Source organism: Manis pentadactyla, chromosome 14 (genome assembly GCF_030020395.1).
Source record: "Manis pentadactyla isolate mManPen7 chromosome 14, mManPen7.hap1, whole genome shotgun sequence".
NCBI classification, from domain to species: domain Eukaryota; kingdom Metazoa; phylum Chordata; class Mammalia; order Pholidota; family Manidae; genus Manis; species Manis pentadactyla.
In genome coordinates, this window is record NC_080032.1 from 23,407,284 (window position 1) to 23,425,846 (window position 18,563).

General features: G+C 38.9%; 1 protein-coding gene across 7 annotated transcripts in view; it reads left to right on the top strand.

Moving 5' to 3' along the window:
* The window catches only part of CFAP251 (cilia and flagella associated protein 251), a 62,997-nt gene that overhangs the window by 12,961 nt on the left and 31,473 nt on the right, over positions 1-18,563 (top strand). For 6 of the 7 annotated variants that reach the window (XR_008993619.1, XM_057491462.1, XM_057491461.1 and 3 more), the window contains exons 6-13: positions 7,176-7,287; positions 7,539-7,619; positions 10,298-10,375; positions 12,534-12,584; positions 14,707-14,921; positions 16,827-17,021; positions 17,723-17,973; positions 18,315-18,466. Coding sequence is in view for 6 of the 7 variants with exons in the window: in XM_057491462.1 (XP_057347445.1) it covers positions 7,176-7,287; positions 7,539-7,619; positions 10,298-10,375; positions 12,534-12,584; positions 14,707-14,921; positions 16,827-17,021; positions 17,723-17,973; positions 18,315-18,466 (1,135 nt within the window). In the remaining variant the exon portion in view is untranslated. The remainder of the gene's footprint in view (positions 1-7,175; positions 7,288-7,538; positions 7,620-10,297; positions 10,376-12,533; positions 12,585-14,706; positions 14,922-16,826; positions 17,022-17,722; positions 17,974-18,314; positions 18,467-18,563) is intronic. The other variant, XM_057491460.1, reaches the window with a different exon arrangement.

Below are 18,563 nucleotides of genomic sequence, written 5' to 3' on the forward strand. Positions count from 1 at the left end.
CCCCCATGAAAAACACTCATCTGCTTTCTGACTCCATGGATTTCTGTATTCTGCACATTTCCTATAAATGTAACCATACAGTACGTGGTCTTTTGTGTCTGGCTTCTTTCACTTAGCATGATGTTTTCAAGGTTCATCCATGTACAACATTGTAGCATGTGTCCATGCTTCACTGCTTTTTATGGCTGAGTAATATTCCATTGTGTGCACGGACCACATTTTGTTTCTCCATAGTTGTTACTTTTTTTTGTTATTGTTATTTTATTTTTATTTATTTATTTTTTGGTATCATTAATATAAACATACACGAGCAACATTGTGGTTACTAGATTTCCCCCATTATTGAGTCCCCACCACATACCCCATTACAGTCACTGTCCATCAGTGTAGTAAGATGCTGTAGAGTCACTACTTGTCTTATCTGTGCTATACTGCCTTCCCCGTGTGCCCCCCTACATTATGCATGCTAATCATAATGCCCCCTTTCCCCCTTATCCCTCCCTTCCAACCCATCCTCCACAGTCCCTTTTCCTTTGGTAACTGTTTATCCATTCTTCGGTTCTGTGAGTCTGCTGCTGTTTTGTTCCTTCAGTTTTTTCTTTGTTCTTTTTTTTTTTTGGTATCATTAATCTACAATTACATGAAGAACATTATGTTTACTACTCCCCCTTTCACCAAGTCCTCCCCACATACCCCTTCACAGTCACTGTCCATCTGCATAGTAAGATGCTGTAAAATCACTACTTGTCTTCTCTGTGTTGCACAGCCCTCCCTGTGCCCCCCACGCACTATACCTGCTAATTGCAATGCCCTCTTTCTTTTTCCCCACCCTTATCCCTCCCTTCCCACCCATCCTCCCCAGTCCCTTTCCCTTTGGTAACTATTAGTCCATTCTTGGGTTCTGTGACTCTGCTGCTGTTTTGTTCCTTCAGTTTTCCTTTGTTCTTATACTCCACATAGAAGTGAAATCATTTGGTACTTGTCTTTCTCTGCCTGGCTTATTTCACTGAGCATAATAGCCTCTAGCTCCATCCATGTTGTTGCGAATGGCAGGATCTGTTTTTTTCTTATGGCTGAGTAATATTCCATTGTGTATATGTACCACATCTTCTTTATCCATTCATCTACTGATGGACACTTAGGTTGCTTCCATTTCTTGGCTATTGTAAATAGTGCTGCGATAGACATAGGGGTACATATGTCTTTTTCAAACAGGGCTGCTGCATTCTTAGGGTAAATTCCTAGGAGTGGAATTCTTGGGTCAAATAGTATTTCAATTTTGAGCATTTTGAGGAACCTCCATACTGCTTTCCACAATGGTTGAACTAATTTACATTCCCACCAGCAGTGTAGGAGGGTTCCCCTTTCTCCACATCCTCGCCAACATTTGTTGTTGTTTGTCTTTTGGATGTTGGCCATCCTAACTGGTGTGAGGTGATATCTCATTGTGGTTTTAATTTGCATTTCTCTGATGATTAGTGATGTGGAGCATCTTTTCATGTGCCTGCTGGCCATCTGAATTTCTTTGGAGAAGTGTCTGTTCAGATCCTCGGCCCACTTTTTAATTGGTTTATTTGCTTTTTGTTTGTTGAGGTGCATGAGCTCTTTGTATATTTTGGATGTCAATCCCTTATCAGATATGTCATTTATGAACATATTTTCCCATACTGTAGGATGCCTTTTTGTTCTACTGATGATGTGCTTTGCTATACAGAAGCTTTTTAGTTTGATATAGTTCCACTTGTTCATTTTTGCTTTTATTTCCCTTGCCCAGGGAGATATGTTCATGAAGAAGTTGCTTATGTTTATATTCAAGAGAGTTTTGCCTATATTTTCTTCTAAGAGTTTTATGGTTTCATGACTTACATTCAGGTCTTTGATCCATTTCAAGTTTACTTTTGTGTATGGAGTTAAGACAGTGATCCAGTTTCATTCTCTTACATTTAGCTGTCCAGTTTTGACAACACCAGCTGTTGAAGGGGCTGTCATTTCCCCATTGTATATCCATGGCTCCTTTATCATATATTAATTGGCCATATATGCTTGGGTTAATATCTCAACTCTCTATTCTGTTCCATTGGTCTATGGGTCTTGTCTTGATTACTGTGGCTTTGTAGTAGAGCTTGAAGTTGGGAAGTGAGATCACCCCTGCTTTATTCTTCCTTCTCAGGATTGCTTTGGCTATTCAGGGTCTTTTGTGGTTCCATATGATTTTAGAACTATTTGTTCCAGTTCGTTGAACAATGCTGTTGGTATTTTGATAGGGATTGCACTGAATCTGTAGATTGCTTTAGGCAGGATGGCCATTTTAACAATATTAATTATTCCTACCAAAGAGCATGGGATGAATTGTCATTTATTAGTATCCTCTTTAATTTCTCTTAGGAGTGTCGTGTACTTTTTAGGGTATAGGTCTTTCACTTCTTTGGTTAGGTTTATTCCTAGGTATTTTATTCTTTTTGCTGCAATTGTGAATGGAATTGCTTTCCTGATTTCTCTTTCTGCTAGATCTCATTAGTGTATAGGAATGCAACAGATTTCTGTGTACTAATTCTGTATCCTGCAACTTTGCTGAATTCAGATATTAGATCTAGTAGTTTTGGAGTGGATTCTTTAGGGTTTTTTATGTATAATATCATGTTTTTTGCAAACAGTGACCGTTTGACTTCTTCCTTACCAATCTGGATGCCTTTTATTTCTTTGTGTTGTCTGATTGCTGTGGCTAGGACCTCCAGTACTATGTTAAATAAAAGTGGGAAGAGTGGGCATCCTTGTCTTGTTCCCAATCTTAGAGGAAAAGATTTCAGCTTCTCACTGTTAAGTATGATGTTGGCTGTGGATTTGTCATATATGGCCTTTATTATGTTGGGGTACTTGCCCTCTATACCCATTTTGTTGAGAGTTTTTATCATGAATGGATGTTGAATTTTGTCGAATGCTTTTTCAGCATCTATGGAAATGATCATGTGGTGTTTGTCCTTCTTTTTCTTGATGTGGTGGATGATGTTGATGGATTTTTGAATGTTGTACCATCCTTGCATCCCTGGGATGAATCCCACTTGATCATAGTGTATGATCCTCTTGATGTGTTTTTGAATTCAGTTTGTTAATATTTTGTTGAGTATTTTTGCATCCATGTTCATCAGGGATATTGGTCTCTAGTTTTCTTTTTTTGTGGTGTCTTTGCCTGGTTTTGGTATTAGAGTGATGCTGGCTTCATAGAATGAGTTTGGAAGTATTCCCTCCTCTTCTATTTTTTTTGGAAAACTTTAAGGAGAATGGGTATTATGTCTTCTCTAAATGTCTTATAAAGTTCAGCAGTGAATCCATCTGGCCCAGGAGTTTTGTTCTTGGGTAGTTTTTTGATTACCAATTCAATTTCATTGCTGGTAATTGGTCTGTTTAGATTTTCTGTTTCTTCCTGGGTCAGTCTTGGAAGGTTGTATTTTTCTAGAAAGTTGTCCATTTCTTCTAGGTTATCCAGTTTGTTAGCATATAGATTTTCATAGTATTCTCTAATAATTCTTTGTATTTCTGTGGTGTTCATCATGATTTTTCCTTTCTCATTCCTGATTCTGTTTATGTGTGTAGATTCTCTTTTTTTCTTAATAAGTCTGGCTGGGGGCTTATCTATTTTGTTTATTTTCTCAAAGAACCAGCTCTTGGTTTCATTTTTTCTATTGTTTTATTCTTCTTAATTTTATTTATTTCTTCTCTAATCTTTATTATGTCCCTTCTTCTGCTGACTTTGGGCTTCATTTATTCTTCTTTTTCCAGTTTCAATAATTGTGAATTTAGACTATTCATTTGCGATTGTTCTTCCTTCTTTAAAAAGGCCTGGATTGCTATATACTTCCTTCTTAGAACTGCCTTTGCTGCGTCCCACAGAAGTTGGGGTGTTGTGCTGTTGTTTTCATTTGTCTCCATATATTGCTTGATCTCTGTTTTAATTTGGTCATTGATCCATTGATTATTTAGGAGCATGTTGTTAAGCCTCCATGTGTTTGTGAGCCTTTTTGTTTTCTTTGCACAATTTATTTCTAGTTTTATACCTTTGTGATCTGAGAAGTTGGTTGGTGGAATTTCAATATTTTTGAATTTACTGAGGCTCTTTTTGTGGCCTAGTATGTGGTCTATTCTGGAAAATGTTCCATGTGCACTTGAGAAGAACGTGTATCCTGCTGCTTTTGGGTGTAGAGTTCTGTAGATGTCTGTTAGGTCCATCTGTTCCAATGTGTTGTTCAGTGCCTCTGTCTCCTTACTTATTTTCTGTCTGGTTGATCTGTCCTTTGGAGTGAGTGGAGTGTTGAAGTCTCCTAGAATGAATGCATTACATTCTATTTCCCCTTTTAATTCTGTTAGTATTTGTTTCACATATGTAGGGGCTCCTGTGTTGGCTGCATATATATATTTTGGTATCATTAATCTACAATTACATGAGGAACATTATGTTTACTAGACTCCCCCCATCACCAAGCACCCCCCCACAAACCCCATTACAGTCACTATCCATCAGTGTAGTAAGATGCTGTAGAATCACTACTTGTCTTCTCTGTGTTGCACAGCCCTCCCCGTGCCCACCCCACATTATACATGCTAATCGTAAGGGTGCATAGATATATATATATATTTTTTTGGTATCATTAATCTACAAATACAGAAATAACATTATGTTTACTAGGTTCCCCCCTTCACCAAGTCCCCCCCACATACCCCTTCACAGTCACTGTCCATTGCATAGATATTTATAATGGTTGTATCCTCTTGTTGGATTGACCCTTTTATCATTATGTAATGTCCTTCTTTGTCTCTTGTGACTTTCTTTGTTTAGACTTGTATTTTGTCTGATACAAGTACTGCAACACCTGCTTTTTTTCTCCTGAGTAGTTGCATGAAATATCTTTTTCCATCCCTTCACTTTTAGTCTCTGTATGTCTTTGGGTTTGAATTGAGTCTCTTGCAGGTGGCATATAGATGGGTTTTGTTTTTTTATACATTTAGTGATTGGTGCCTTCAGACCATTTACATTTAGGGTGATTATCGATAGATATGTACTTATTGCCATTGCATGCTTTAGATTTGTGGTTACCAAGGGTTCAAGGGTAACTTCTTTACTATCTAAGAGTCTGACTTAACTCACTTAGTATGCTATTACAAACACAATCTAAAGGTTCTTTTTTTTCTACTCCTTTTCTTCCTCCTCCATTCTTTATATATTAGGTATCATATTCTGTACTCTTTGTCTATCCCTTTTTATTACCTTTGGTGACAGCTATTTAACCTTAGGAACACTTCCATCTATAGCAGTCCCTCCAAAATACACTGTAGAGGTGGTTTGTGGGAGCTAAATTCTCTCAGCTTTTGCTTATCTGGAGATTGTTTAATCTCTCCTCCAAATTTAAATGATAATCTTGCCAGATAGAGTATTCTTGGTTCCAGGCCCTTCTGCTTCATTGCATTAAATACATCATGCCACTCCCTTCTGGCCTGTAAGGTTTCTGCTGAGAAGTCTGATGATAGCCTCATGGGTTTTCCTTTGTATGTGATCTTATTTCTCTCTCTGACTGCTTTTAATAGTCTGTCCTTATCCTTGATCTTTGCCATTTTAATTATTATATGTCTTGGTGTTGTCTTCCTTGGGTCCCTTATGTTGGGAGATCTGTGCACCTCCATGGCCTGAGAGACTATCTCCTTCCCCAGATTGGGGAAGTTTTCAGCAATTACCTCCTCAGACACTTTCTATCTCTTTTTCTCTCTCTTCCTCCTCTGGTACCCCTATAATGTAAATATTGTTCTGTTTGGATTGGTCACACAGTTCTCTCAGTATTCTTTCATTCTTAGAGATCCTTTTTTCTCTCTGTGCCTCAGCTTCTTTGTATTCCTCTTCCCTAATTTCTATTTCATTTATCATCTCCTCCACTGTATCTAATCTGCTTTTTAATACCCTTCATTGTGTTCTTCAACAATTGGATCTCTGTCCTAAATTCATTCCTGAGTTCTTGAATATTTTTCTGTACCTCCATGAGCATGTTAATGATTTTTATTTTAAAATCTCTTTCAGGAAGATTCAGGAGGTCGATTTCATTTGAATCTTTCTCATGTGTATTCATAATTTTGCTTTGAACCAGGTTCCTTTGACATTTCATAATTTGTCTGTGGCGCTCTCTAGTACCCAGAAGCTCTACTCTCTGGAGCTGCTCAGCCCCTGGAGCAATGTTGGGGCTCACAGGGGAGCGGTATTGGTGCTTGCCAGGAGGAAAGAGCTTTTTCCTGCTTCCTGGTTGCTATGCCTGTCTCCACTGCCAGAACCAGGGCTGAAAACTCAGGTGTAATCCTCTCTGCTTTGTGTTTGTAGCTGCCATAGGCTGGGCTTCTCTCTGGCTGGCCTAACACCAGGGCAGGGGTTGCTGGTTTGTGAGCCTGAGCCAGGTACAGGCTAGCTGTGAGGAAGACACAGCAGGCTGCATATCACAGTGGGTGGCCTTGGAGCTGCATAGCCAGCCAGGGTGCGGGAGCCCCTGAAGATCGTTTAAGCTCCCAACCTGCTGGGCAGAGTGCACCCAGACAATTTTGTCTACCTGTCCTTTCTGCTGAGTATTAAGCTCTGTGCAATTCTTGCCCCTTTAGCAGCCCTCTCGCTTTCAGAAAGTCTCTCAGACTGCCCACCCAGATCAGTAGGATATGAATCCCTGTTTTCCACAAGCAACTGGAGTCTCTGTCTCTCTAGGTATTCAATCTGTCTTAGCTTTCCAACCCCACTAAATCACCAGATCACCATGCAATGTAGGTTCATGCTCCCAGAGCAGATCTCTAGCAGTCCTAGGCCTCCACTCCCTCCCTGCTCCATTTCTCTTCCTTCTGCTGGTGAGCTGGGGTTGGGGAAGGGCTTGGGCCCCACTGGGTCACAACTTTGGTATGTTACCCTGTACCTTGAGGTCTGCTCTTTTCTCCAGGTGTATTCAGTCTGGTGCAGCCTTCTTTCCTGTTGCTCTTTCAGGATTAGTTGTATTAATTATATTTTCATATTATATGTGGTTTTAGAAGGAGGTCTCTGTCTCATCTTTCACGCTGCCATCTTTAATCCAGTCCCCTCAGTTGTTACGTTTTTGAAGTGGGTCCCTCTGGGAAGCAAAGCAGACCTCAGCAAATGCCTGTTCCCTCATCTTGTTTTGCAGCATTCCTGTGCACACTATATTTGACAGCTGCCCAGAAGGTAATGGCATCAGGGCCATAGCTATCACCCATGATGCCAAGTATCTGGCAACCATCTCTGATGCTGAAATCCAGGTAAAGGGCCCTATGGGGCAGCACGCATGCGCTGGCCACCCTGTCAAGAGTGTCCTCCTGAACAGCTCTGCCCAGACTACATGGCATCTGTGACACTCCCAGGGGATGACAGGATTCCATGCTTGTGGCTTAGCTCATGGTGCTGTGCTTAGTTAAGCAAAGCTACAGTGTTATCGTGAGAGTTTCGGGCTACTTCAGCAGCCTTCAGAAAACTTCTCATGCTCCTTCTCCTTGTCTGCTGTCACTTACAGAAAGTTTGCATCTGGAGGTGGACTTTAGCAGTGGAGACACCAGCATGCACTCTTGACCTTCCAAAAGAGTATGGTTTTCAAGTGAGTTCAATTGAGCCCATAAAGATAAGCCTAAAGTTATGCTGATGCCAAGTCAAATCTACTTTTTGTTTTAGTGGAGTTTTTTAATGGTGCCCTTGGGCTTTTTAAAAACACTTTCTTATCCATGATTTCATTTTGTTTTTTATTATAATAGCTATTTTTTGAGCATTTATTATGTGCCAGATTCTAAGTTCTTTATATAAGGTATTGCATGTTAAATAATTTGTCTAAAGCTGGCATTCCTTATTATTCTAGAAGCATGCTCTTAACTGTTTTTAATATAGGGGAGTTATTATTCTCAATTTGCATGAGGTGACTTCCCAGGACATCCAGAAAGTTTACCCTGCTATCCTGCATTGTCTCATTCATCCTTCCCTCTCTCATTCAGCATACATTTACTGAGTACCTACTATGTGCCAGACACTATGGTAAGTACATACCTGCTAGCAGGAACTAGAATCCAAACAAAGGGCCTGGTGACTAGACTCAGCAAGGCACATGTCATCTGCAGATTTATGCCCATTTTCTCTCCTCTTCCCCCACAGCGTTCTTCCTGCTCCCTGAAAAAACTTTCCTTACTGCTTTTCAAAGCTGTGCCAATACAGTAGCCACCAGCTAGATGTGGCTATTTAGGATGTTTTTTTCTATTGCTGTAAAAAACACCTTTGGGATTTTGATAGAGATTGCATCGAATCTATAGGTTGTTTTGGGTAGCATTGTCATCTTAACAGTATTGTCTTCCAATCCATGAACATGGGATGTATTTCCATTTATATGTTTTATTTGTGTCTTCTTTAATTTCCTTCAGCAGTGTTTTATAGTTCTGAAAACTACAGATCACTCATTTCCTTGGTGAAATTTATTCCTAAGTATTTTTTGATGCTATTATAAGTGGAATTGTTTCCTTGATTTCCTTCTCAGATTGTTCTTTGCTGGTGTATAGCAATGCAACTAATTTTTATGTGCTGATTTTGGATCCTGCAACTTTGCTGGCTATTTTTGGCTATTTAAATTGAAATTGATTAAAATTAATAAAATTACACATTCATTTCCTCAGTTTTACTAGCCACATTTCAAGTACTCATTAGCCACGTGGCTAATGGCTATCACATTTTTGTTTTGTTTATTTATTTATTAAAGTATTCTTGATATACAATCTTATGATGGTTTCACATAAACAACACAGTGGTTTCAACTTTCACCCATATTATCAAGTCCTCACCCCCTCTATTGCAGTCACTGTCTGTCAGTGTAGTAAGATATTATAAAGTCATTAATTGTCTTTTCCATGCTGTACTATGGCAATTGCTTTAGACAGCACAGATTCTCAAACATCATCATCATGAAAAGTGCCACTGGACAATGCTGCAAAAGCGCCCCAACTCTGGGTGAACCCTGCCTTCAGCCTTCTCTGTACTAGTACCTGAGCAGGCTGGATATGGCTGGAGAGAACCATCCAAATCAGCTGATCCGTTTTCCTTGGAATTCAGTCACAAGCGTGAGAATGTTCTCAGCACTGCCTGGCTGTTCTCATAGTCTGTCTTCTTCATTTCTAGAGACAGCTTCACACCTCCCCTCATCCCAGCCACGGCCCTTCCTCTCACTTGCAGCTGATCTCTCTCGTATTTCATTGAGAGAAAGGAAGCTATCAGTTAGCGATACTGGCTTGTTCTTACTCCTACCTGAAAATAAAGCTGCATGAACATTCACACCCAAGTGTTTGTAGGGATACGTGCTTATCTCTTGGTTTGTTTCTGAAGGATATTTTCCCTGAGTGTAGAATTCTAGGTTGGTAGTTATCATCTTTCAGTACCTTGAAGATACTGCATTATCTTCAGTCTTACATCATTTCTGTTGAGAAGTCAATGATCAGTCTTAGTTTCCCTCATTTGAAAGTTATGTGCCTTTCTTTTTCCTGTCTGGCTTCTTTTAAGGTTTGCTCTTGGTTTTTAGAAGTTTTTTGATGATGTGTCTGTATGTATTCTTAGACATTGGCATTGGTAGTTTATATTCCTGAAGTGAGGCAGGAATAGGAGATGGGGTGGAAATGGCAGGCATGAAGTTAGGAAGCCCTTCTCAAGCCTGTCCCTCAGCGTCCCCCACCGAGGCCCTTCATCTCCAGCTGCAACCACCCACCTCCCTTACACATACTAATTCAAAATGTATGCTTATGTCTCTCCAGGGATTTCTCACTTTTTGTTGTTGTTATTGTTTAGTCACTGCATTTCATGTTTCCCTCAGTTTCTGAAGGGTTGATATTTGGGAAGGGAGCCAGGCAACCCATGCTATTCACCATCTTGGCAGGAGTCAGAAGCCTCTTCTGATGTTTTGCACTCATTCCAGGTTACCTTGTGGCCCTGTCCAATTTAGAAATGTGTATACAGCAGTCTTTGCCTAAAAGGATACAGAGTAAAGGTTATTGGTGAATACTGGTTTACTTTTGCTTGTTCCAAATTATGTATGATGAATTATGATAAATAATACTAAATAAGAAAGTGAATACACTTGAGACCATTAATTTTAACACCTAGTATTTAATCATATTCTTATGGCTTATAAAATGCCATATATTTTCTGTTTTATATTCCTATTCATTTATTATAATAAAAAATGTTATTTAATTTTAACCTTTAGCTTAATTAGCTTATTAATGTGTATTTCAATGCTTTATATTTCAGAACTACCTTACTTTTAATCCAACAAATAATAAAGAATTGGTGAGCAATAGTAAAACACAGGCAATATATTATCTGTGGGTAAGTAGAAATATTTTGATATGTTCTGATCATGTATATGTTCATTCCTCTAATACAGGTGTTTTAGCAATGTAACAATATAGTATCTACTCAGGAAGCCATAAATGTATTTAAAATGTTTTTTTCTTTTGAGAGGGCATCTCTCATATTTATTGATCATATGGTTGTTAACAACAATAAAATTCTGTATAGGGGACTCAATGCACAATCATTAATCAACCCCAAGCCTAATTCTCAACAGTCTCCAATCTTCTGAAGCATAACGAACAAGTTCTTACATGGTGAACAAGTTCTTACATAGTGAATAAGTTCTTACATGGTGAACAGTGCAAGGGCAGTCATCACAGAAACTTTAATTTTGATCACGCATTATGGACTATAAACAATCAGGTCAATTATGATTATTCGTTTGATTTTTATACTTGATTTATATGTGAATCCCACATTTCTCCCTTATTATTATTATTATTTTTTTAATAAAATGCTGAAGTGGTAGGTAGATGCAAGATAAAGGTAGAAAACATAGTTTAGTGCTTTAAGAGGGCTAATGTAGATGATCAGGTGTGTGCCTATAGACTAAGTATTAATCCAAGCTAGACAAGGGCAACAAAACATCCACGGATGCAGAAGATTTCTCTCAGAACAGGGGGGGTGAGGTTCTAAGCCTCACCTCTGTTGATCCCCAGTTTCTCACCTGATGGCCCCCCTGCGACTGTGCCTGTCTTAGGTTGTTCCTCCCTTGAGGAATCTTACCCGTCTCTGGCTAACCAGTCATCTTCCGGGGCCATACAGGGAAATGTGAAGTTGGTAAGTGAGAGAGAAGCCTTATTGTTTGAAAAGGTTAGCTTTTTACTTCTTTGCATATTTATGCCCTGTGGCTTCTATGCCCAGCATTTGTCTTGAGGTATCTTTACCACTTGGAAGAATTATGATACTCAGTAATTTTGATATGAGGCATGTATTTAAAATGTTTTGATTTAATTATAGTATTTTTTTAGTATACCTGGAAATTAACCTATTGAATCAGAAGCAGATAATTTAAATTTCATTTAATTTTTTAGGTAATAAGTCAACTATTTATTTGAATATATTTAACAGGTCTAAAATATAGGGTTTTTCAACACCTTGGACTTTATTTCCTTTTAGAAAATAATTAGCAAACAGATCAGTGATGTGTATACTGACAGAGGACAAAATCATAAGCCAAAGAAACATTAAAAGTAAGCATAAAATGATCATATAACCCAGCAATTCCTAGATATATACTTGAAAGAATTGAAAACAGCCATTCAAACAAGGACTTACCACAAATGTTCATAGCAGCAGTGTTATTGGCCATAACCAAAAGGTAGAAACAAAACCAAATGTCCATCAACTAATGAATGGATTACACAAGATGTAGTCTATTTATGCAATGGAATATTATTTAACTATAAAAGGGAATGAAGCCCTGACACACACAACAATGTGGATGAACCTTGAAAATATGATGCTAAGTGAAAGAAGCCACATAGTGTATGATTCCATTGATATGTAATGTCCAGAATAGGTAAATCCTGTCAGGGGCAGGAGGAGGGGCTTGGGGTATGACTGCTTAATGGTCGTGGGCTTCCTTTTAGGGTGATAAAAGTGTCCTGGAACTAGATAGAGATGATGGTTGCACATTGTTGTTAATATACTAAGTATCTCTGAATTGTACACTTTAAAATGGTTAATGGTAAACTTTAAATTATGTGAGTTTTACCTCAATAAAAAATGCAAAACAAAACCAACATAAGATTGTATATCAATGATACTTCAGTAAAAAAATTAAGCCTTTAAAAAAATGCAAAATAAAAACACTGATTGAATTGCTGATTTTCAGTGATAGGCATTAGTTCAGGTATTTGTTACAGCTTTAAGTCCTTACAAATGTAAAATTCAGATTTGTGCATTAACTACCATTTAAAGTCGCAATATTTGTGGCATTTTTTAAGTATTTGCTTTTCTTTCAGAATGTTTTTAGATATTCCTAGAGGCAGCAGGTTCTCGCTCCTATAGAAATTACAAAGCTCTGGCCCTGTTTAGATGCATTTGTTTTGATTTTGTTGTGTGTAGTTCTTTTTTGAAAATCAGGTCCCTTTTTAATTAGCGGTGTTTTTTTATCTGTACTTATCAGCATGAAGAGGAAGATATACTTGTTTACAGTGCTCCACTTTTAACAGAAAAAGTGAGTATGCCTGTTGGATTTTTATGTGTCAAATTTTGTGGAGAGTAAATATGTATGTGTAAGCTTAGTCACTTTGGGCTGTGCTTTATATGTTTTGATATTAAGCCTTTGGAAGATAATTTGAATTTTACTTGAGTCCTTTGCCATACTGAATTGTCAGTTGAAAATAATGGAACTATTGTTTAGAATAAATGTTATGGAAAAGAAATTTCATCACCATGAGAAAATATCCCCCAAAAAGATTGCTTTTATAATGTATGTGTGCATATGACAAAGAATGAAAATTAATTTGGACTGATACAAAGAAGGTAGTTGAACAGGAGTGGATCCCTTTTAAGATGCTCAGTTTTCAGAGTAATAAACAATGATATTGGGTGTTTAGTTGTTTGTGTGCCAACAGAAAGGTGGTGAACCAGGTGTTGGAGCAAATAGTTTATCTTGCCTGCTTACCTCCAGCTATTGCCCCTGAGGTGGAACACAAGCCCCATCTCCTGCAGCATTTTCTGTGTTGATACCCATGTAATCTGCCCTCAGTGAGCATGCTATATAAATTTCTGTTCCCTTTCTTCATTCTTGGTATGACTTACAGAAATGTATTTTTTGAGAGGGCATGTCAAAAGAAGAAAAAAGATGAGATGGATACGAGGAAAGGTTATTCTTTCTGGAAACTCTTTTTCATAAATCAAAGTATCAAAAAATAAATACAGTCAATTCTCAGTATTGGTGGCAGTTATGTTCCAAAAACTCTCTTCAGGACTCAACTAGGGAATACTGAACCATTGCTCCGGGACAAATACAGGAATAGGTTCCTGCCAGCCTCTGGTCATAACATTTTCATCAACTGATAGACACAAAACCTTGTTTTATGTATGTTTCTGTTTAATAACACCGTATAATATGTAATATTGATTCAGTAACATTGGACTCACTGGAACTTATGCCTTGACAGAGCTTATTTAACACAAGTATATTCCCTGTAAGGCTCATCACAGCCTTCCTGTGCTCAGGACAATTAGACAGCATTTCAGCACTATTTTGGGGGGTAAATTTAAATATTAAAAGAGCCAACAAAAAGCAACCCCAAAGTGTGAAGATCATGACACTAAACAGGCTACTTAAAGGATCCCTATTTACAATCTCAGATCAGAAACAAAAAGGCAGAGCAGAGCGTTGCCTTGCTTGCCCTTAGCAGGGAACATGCATGTAGGGCGAGTCAAATTTTCCACCACTCTGCACATGCAAATGATCATTTAAGTGCCCTGAGGATTGATTTGGGGGTTACAGATAAATTTTGGCAAGTAGACAAATTTTCAAATACAGAACCTACTTACGATGAGGATCGATGGCCTTATGATAAAATGTTTCACAGTGCACCGTGCTGCTCTCAGAAAGGACTTGATGCCTTTGCTTGAATGATTATTATTTTATTGACCCTCTTGTGTTCAAGTCAGAAGAGGTAAACCCTAGGATCTTCTCTGCATAATCAGAGAATTGGGCAGCAGACTTGCCATATCATATGACAGATTGCTGAGTTTCTTTTATTCATTTGCTAAACATTCATTGAGGGGCTTCACTCACTGCTGTGGGTTCTGTCCATCCTTCATCTCTAAGACATTGTCTAACAAAGGTGACCTAGTGCCTTATTTTACATAGCACACGTTTAATAAGGAGTCTTAGGGGCATTTCTGTGCATACAGTGCTTAATTTCTACTGATAGGAAAATAATTTATGATCAAAAGGGGACTGGGAGAATTATGATATTTTACAACTAGAGCATACTTTTGCTTGCAACAGACATTAGTTTCTTTATCAGTCTCTGAAACCTCAATAAGTGAAGTTGAACAGGTATATACAGTGATTAATCACTCTTTCACTTGCTTTAAGCAAACAGTTTAATTAGCACAGTACATAACCCTTCACTTGCTCTTAGTAAACCTTCAGAGGCTCAGAGCTGCCTGCACCATGGCAATCCATGCGGGAGGAATTTTTTCAGTGATTTTTAAAAGCTTTTTTTCCTACTGTATTTCAATGTAATATTATAAAAAAGTCATGTTGATAAATGCTGTTTTATATTTATTACCAATGATAACTTATAAACTGTAATCTGTCTTTTAAACTGTAGACATTCAACAAGCTCGTGGGAAAATTCAGCCAGTCTGTTTTCCATTTGAATTTAACACAAATACTCTCTGCAACAATGGAAGGGAAGCTGGTTGTCTGGGACATATACCACCCACTATCATCTGCCTCTACCTCTGTGTGCTTTCCCTCTATCAAACCTTGTAAACTGGTTCATTTGCAGGAAGAGGGCATCACTGTGCTTACTACAGTTGATCGGTAATGAACTTAATTTTTAAAAGTACTTAAAAATCCTTTTGTATGTATACCTGTATTTGTATATGCATAGAATATTTCTGGGGAAAGCCACAATTAACTAGGAACGTGGAGGAAGTTAACTATTTCTTCTGAGGAAAAGAACAAAGAACTAAGATCAAGGATGGGGGTGGATTTACTTCTTGTTGGAATCTCATTTGTACTAATGTTGTTTGCTTTTTGTTTAAATAATGAGCATGTATTACTTTTAAAAATCTCTTTGTGTTAATGAAACAAAAACTGATCTTTTTCTTCTGCACTAATCAGACTTACTGTGCACCCTAAATTTAATATACTTTAAGAAAACAATGTTAATAGCTATATTGTTTTTTCTGATTACAAAATACACATACCCATTATGAAAAGTTGATATACAACAGAATATTATAAAGTTCACTCTTTGATTTGGAGAGGCTGTGGATCTCACAGGCGATCATTAAAAGCCTCTTCCTCAGACAGAAAGGTGTTCACATGCATCTGAAGAGGCATCCCTTGCTTGCTGAGTGACCTTAGGCAAGGGACTTAACTTTTGCTGAGCCTCCATTTTTCCATCTGTAAAATTGATATTATAATGCTATCTATCTCAGAGTGATTTGATTTTACAAGGATTTAGTGAAACAGGCATGTAAAACTCACCACAATGGCTGGCAAGGAGAACTCTTGGTAAAATAATCATTATTAGTGTGCTACAGGTGTTCCCACAGGTGGTGGAGAAAACTGCCTAATGACAAGGACCCTAACCCTATGTGTGTAGTCCCTGTTATCTGCTTGCCAAAAGCCTATGGGTTTTCCTTTTCCTTCCTTTTATCTCAGGGGAACAGTGAGGTTCTGGTATGGCTTTATGAAGAGAAATTCAAGTTGTCATCCTCATTCAGTAGTGTGAAAAGACAGTCGTAAGTTTGCAATTGATGATGCAATCATATTTTAATAGTTGTGGGATAGGACTCCGTGAATAACAGGCCTCTGTTTCTTTCTCCCTGTGTGAGAGAAAACCCAGCCAGGACCAGGGAGCCAGGAGGAAAAGGCCTCTGAAAACGTTTTGCCACTTCTGTCCAGCAGAGGGCAGTAAAAGATGTTCTAGCCAATTACTCAGCCCACCTGCTTTGCTTATTAATCAGAAACCTCATTTAATTACTTTGCATATATAAGAGGAAATTCATCCCTTTGCTCCCCCTGTGATTAGAATTATGTCAGAGGCTTAAAAAACAAGCCCATTTGGGATGAATCTAGGACTGGAAATAAAAGCCATTTTGTCACGCGACATTGCTTTTGGCTGTGATGCCTGGAGAGGGTTTTACAATTACTCTAACAGCAGCACCTTCCTCTCAGTGCCTTGTGTCCTAGTGCCAGCCTGTGTGATTTCAGAGGCTGGTAGATGGACTCTGTTGTCATCTGTAGTCTTATGGAAGAGAATGTCAGTCACTGCCCACTGCCATTGCAGGTGGCTGATCTTGGAGGGCAGGCAAGAATAGAGTCAGAGCGCAGACTTTGTGTTAGTTACACCTGGGTCCTTGTATTGCCTAGCCACATGGCCCAGATAGGGTTGTCAGGTATAAGTATAGCCCATGCAATATTTGGAACATACTTATACTAAAAGATTACTCATTATTTATCTGAAATTCAGATTTAATTGGGCATCCTACATTTTTATTGGCTAAATCTGTCAATCGCAGGCCTTAAGCAAATTTCATAACTTCTCTGGGCCTTAACTGCCTAGATGTAAAGTGGGGTAAAGTAAAATCAGCCTGATAGGGCAGTATTAAACAAAATACTTTACAATGCTTGGGGGCCAGAGCCTGCCGTGTGATCAGGTGTTCAGTAGATGGTGCTTACTGCTATTTAACCAGTTGATGTTATTCTCCATTCCAGCTTTATTGTCACAGGTGACCTTAAGGGTAACATTAAGTTCTATGATCACACCCTGTCCATTGCTAACTGGTACAGCCACTTCAATCTGGGCTCCATAAGAACCCTGTCCTTTTCAAAGACCCCGGCATCTCCTCCTACTGAAAAATCAAACTATCCTCCAGACTGCACTTTAAAAGGTGACCTTTTTATTGTTAGGTAAGTTGTTAATGAATCTCATCATCTGAATGGTCAAAAAAGAATCGATGTCTTCTTTTAGCTTACATGCAGTGGGACAGTGTGAATGGCCTTCTGGTTAGTCCTTTACCTGGCTGGCAGATGGCTCCCCTTAGCTGATTATAATCACTATTTAATCACTTCAAACATCACTTTCGTATTAGGAATCTTTAGTAACTGGTAGCTGGGAAGGGCTTATCCCTGAGCTTGAATCGCTGCTGTGTCAGGAGTCCTTCACTGTAGGTTGGTCTCTTCTGAAAGCCGAGTTTGTCCTAGCACTGCCGTAAAAGGCATCCGATAATTAATAGCCATAACATTTCAAGACTGAATTATCTGTGAGTCTGCTTAATTACCCTTGCAGTATTTGCAGGCACATCTGTATGTGTGCACCAAACTCCATATTTGCATACACAAATGAATATTTGCATGTGCAGATTAGCTAATTGTACAACTGACTGTCCATCTGCATACTTAATGACTCCATTTACATGTAGAAATGTGGGCTTTTTTACTTGCAGATGGAGGCCGTTGGGTATTGGTGGTATATTTTTGGAGATGTTGGGTTAATAATGTCACTAAATTACCAACGACAGAGGCGTTTCATGTGCAATTAGAAGCAGAATAGCTGGAAAGTCCCGTTCCCTGCAAACACTGATACTGTTTGGTCTCTCCTTGACAAACAGGAATTTTATCATTGGAACATCTGATGCAACAGTGTACCACTTAACGACAGATGGGACCAAGCTTGAGAAGATATTTGTAGAGCCCAAGGATGCCATTTGTGCCATCTCCTGCCACCCATATCAACCCCTCATTGCCATCGGGAGTTTCTGTGGGATGATCAAAGTGTGGGATTATGAAAAGAAAGAGTACCTTTTCAGCAGGGTCTTTGAGAAGGGGCGTGGAGTCCAGAGTCTGACCTACAATCCTGAAGGTATTTTCATTTTATTATCTAATTAGGTTCCAAATTGAAAACAGACCCAGATGGTTATGCCCTTGGCTGAAACAGCTCCTGGAAGTTTGCCCTGACCCACTCCCCCGACCAGCCTACATGAGACAACTCCTCCCTCTGGATCCTGTGGCTCTCTGTGCTTAGGAGTATCTGAGCACTCATGCCAGGGTATAAGGCTTTTCAGTTTATTGCTCCTTCTAGGGACCTTGTCTGTCATGTTCATTGCTGTCTCCTTGGCACCCAGAACAAGGCCTGGCATGGATTTGATGTTTCTTGAATGATGAAGTCCCTTTCCATCATTGTTCTCTGGCTTGTGATTTTAGGGGCCCTTCTTGGAGCTGGCTTCACAGAGGGGACAGTTTATATTCTTGATGCAATGTCCTTAGAAAATGAAATCCCAGAGCCTTTCAAATATTCCAGAACCAATGTGACACATATCAGCTTCTCTCATGACTCCCAGTATATGGCAACTGCTGTAAGTATTGTCACTGAGTATGCCCAGTGGTTAGCAATCTTATTTGAAACCAAAAGACAGGGCTGTTGGAAGTGGGAGAGACTGCTGAGGGTGTGGG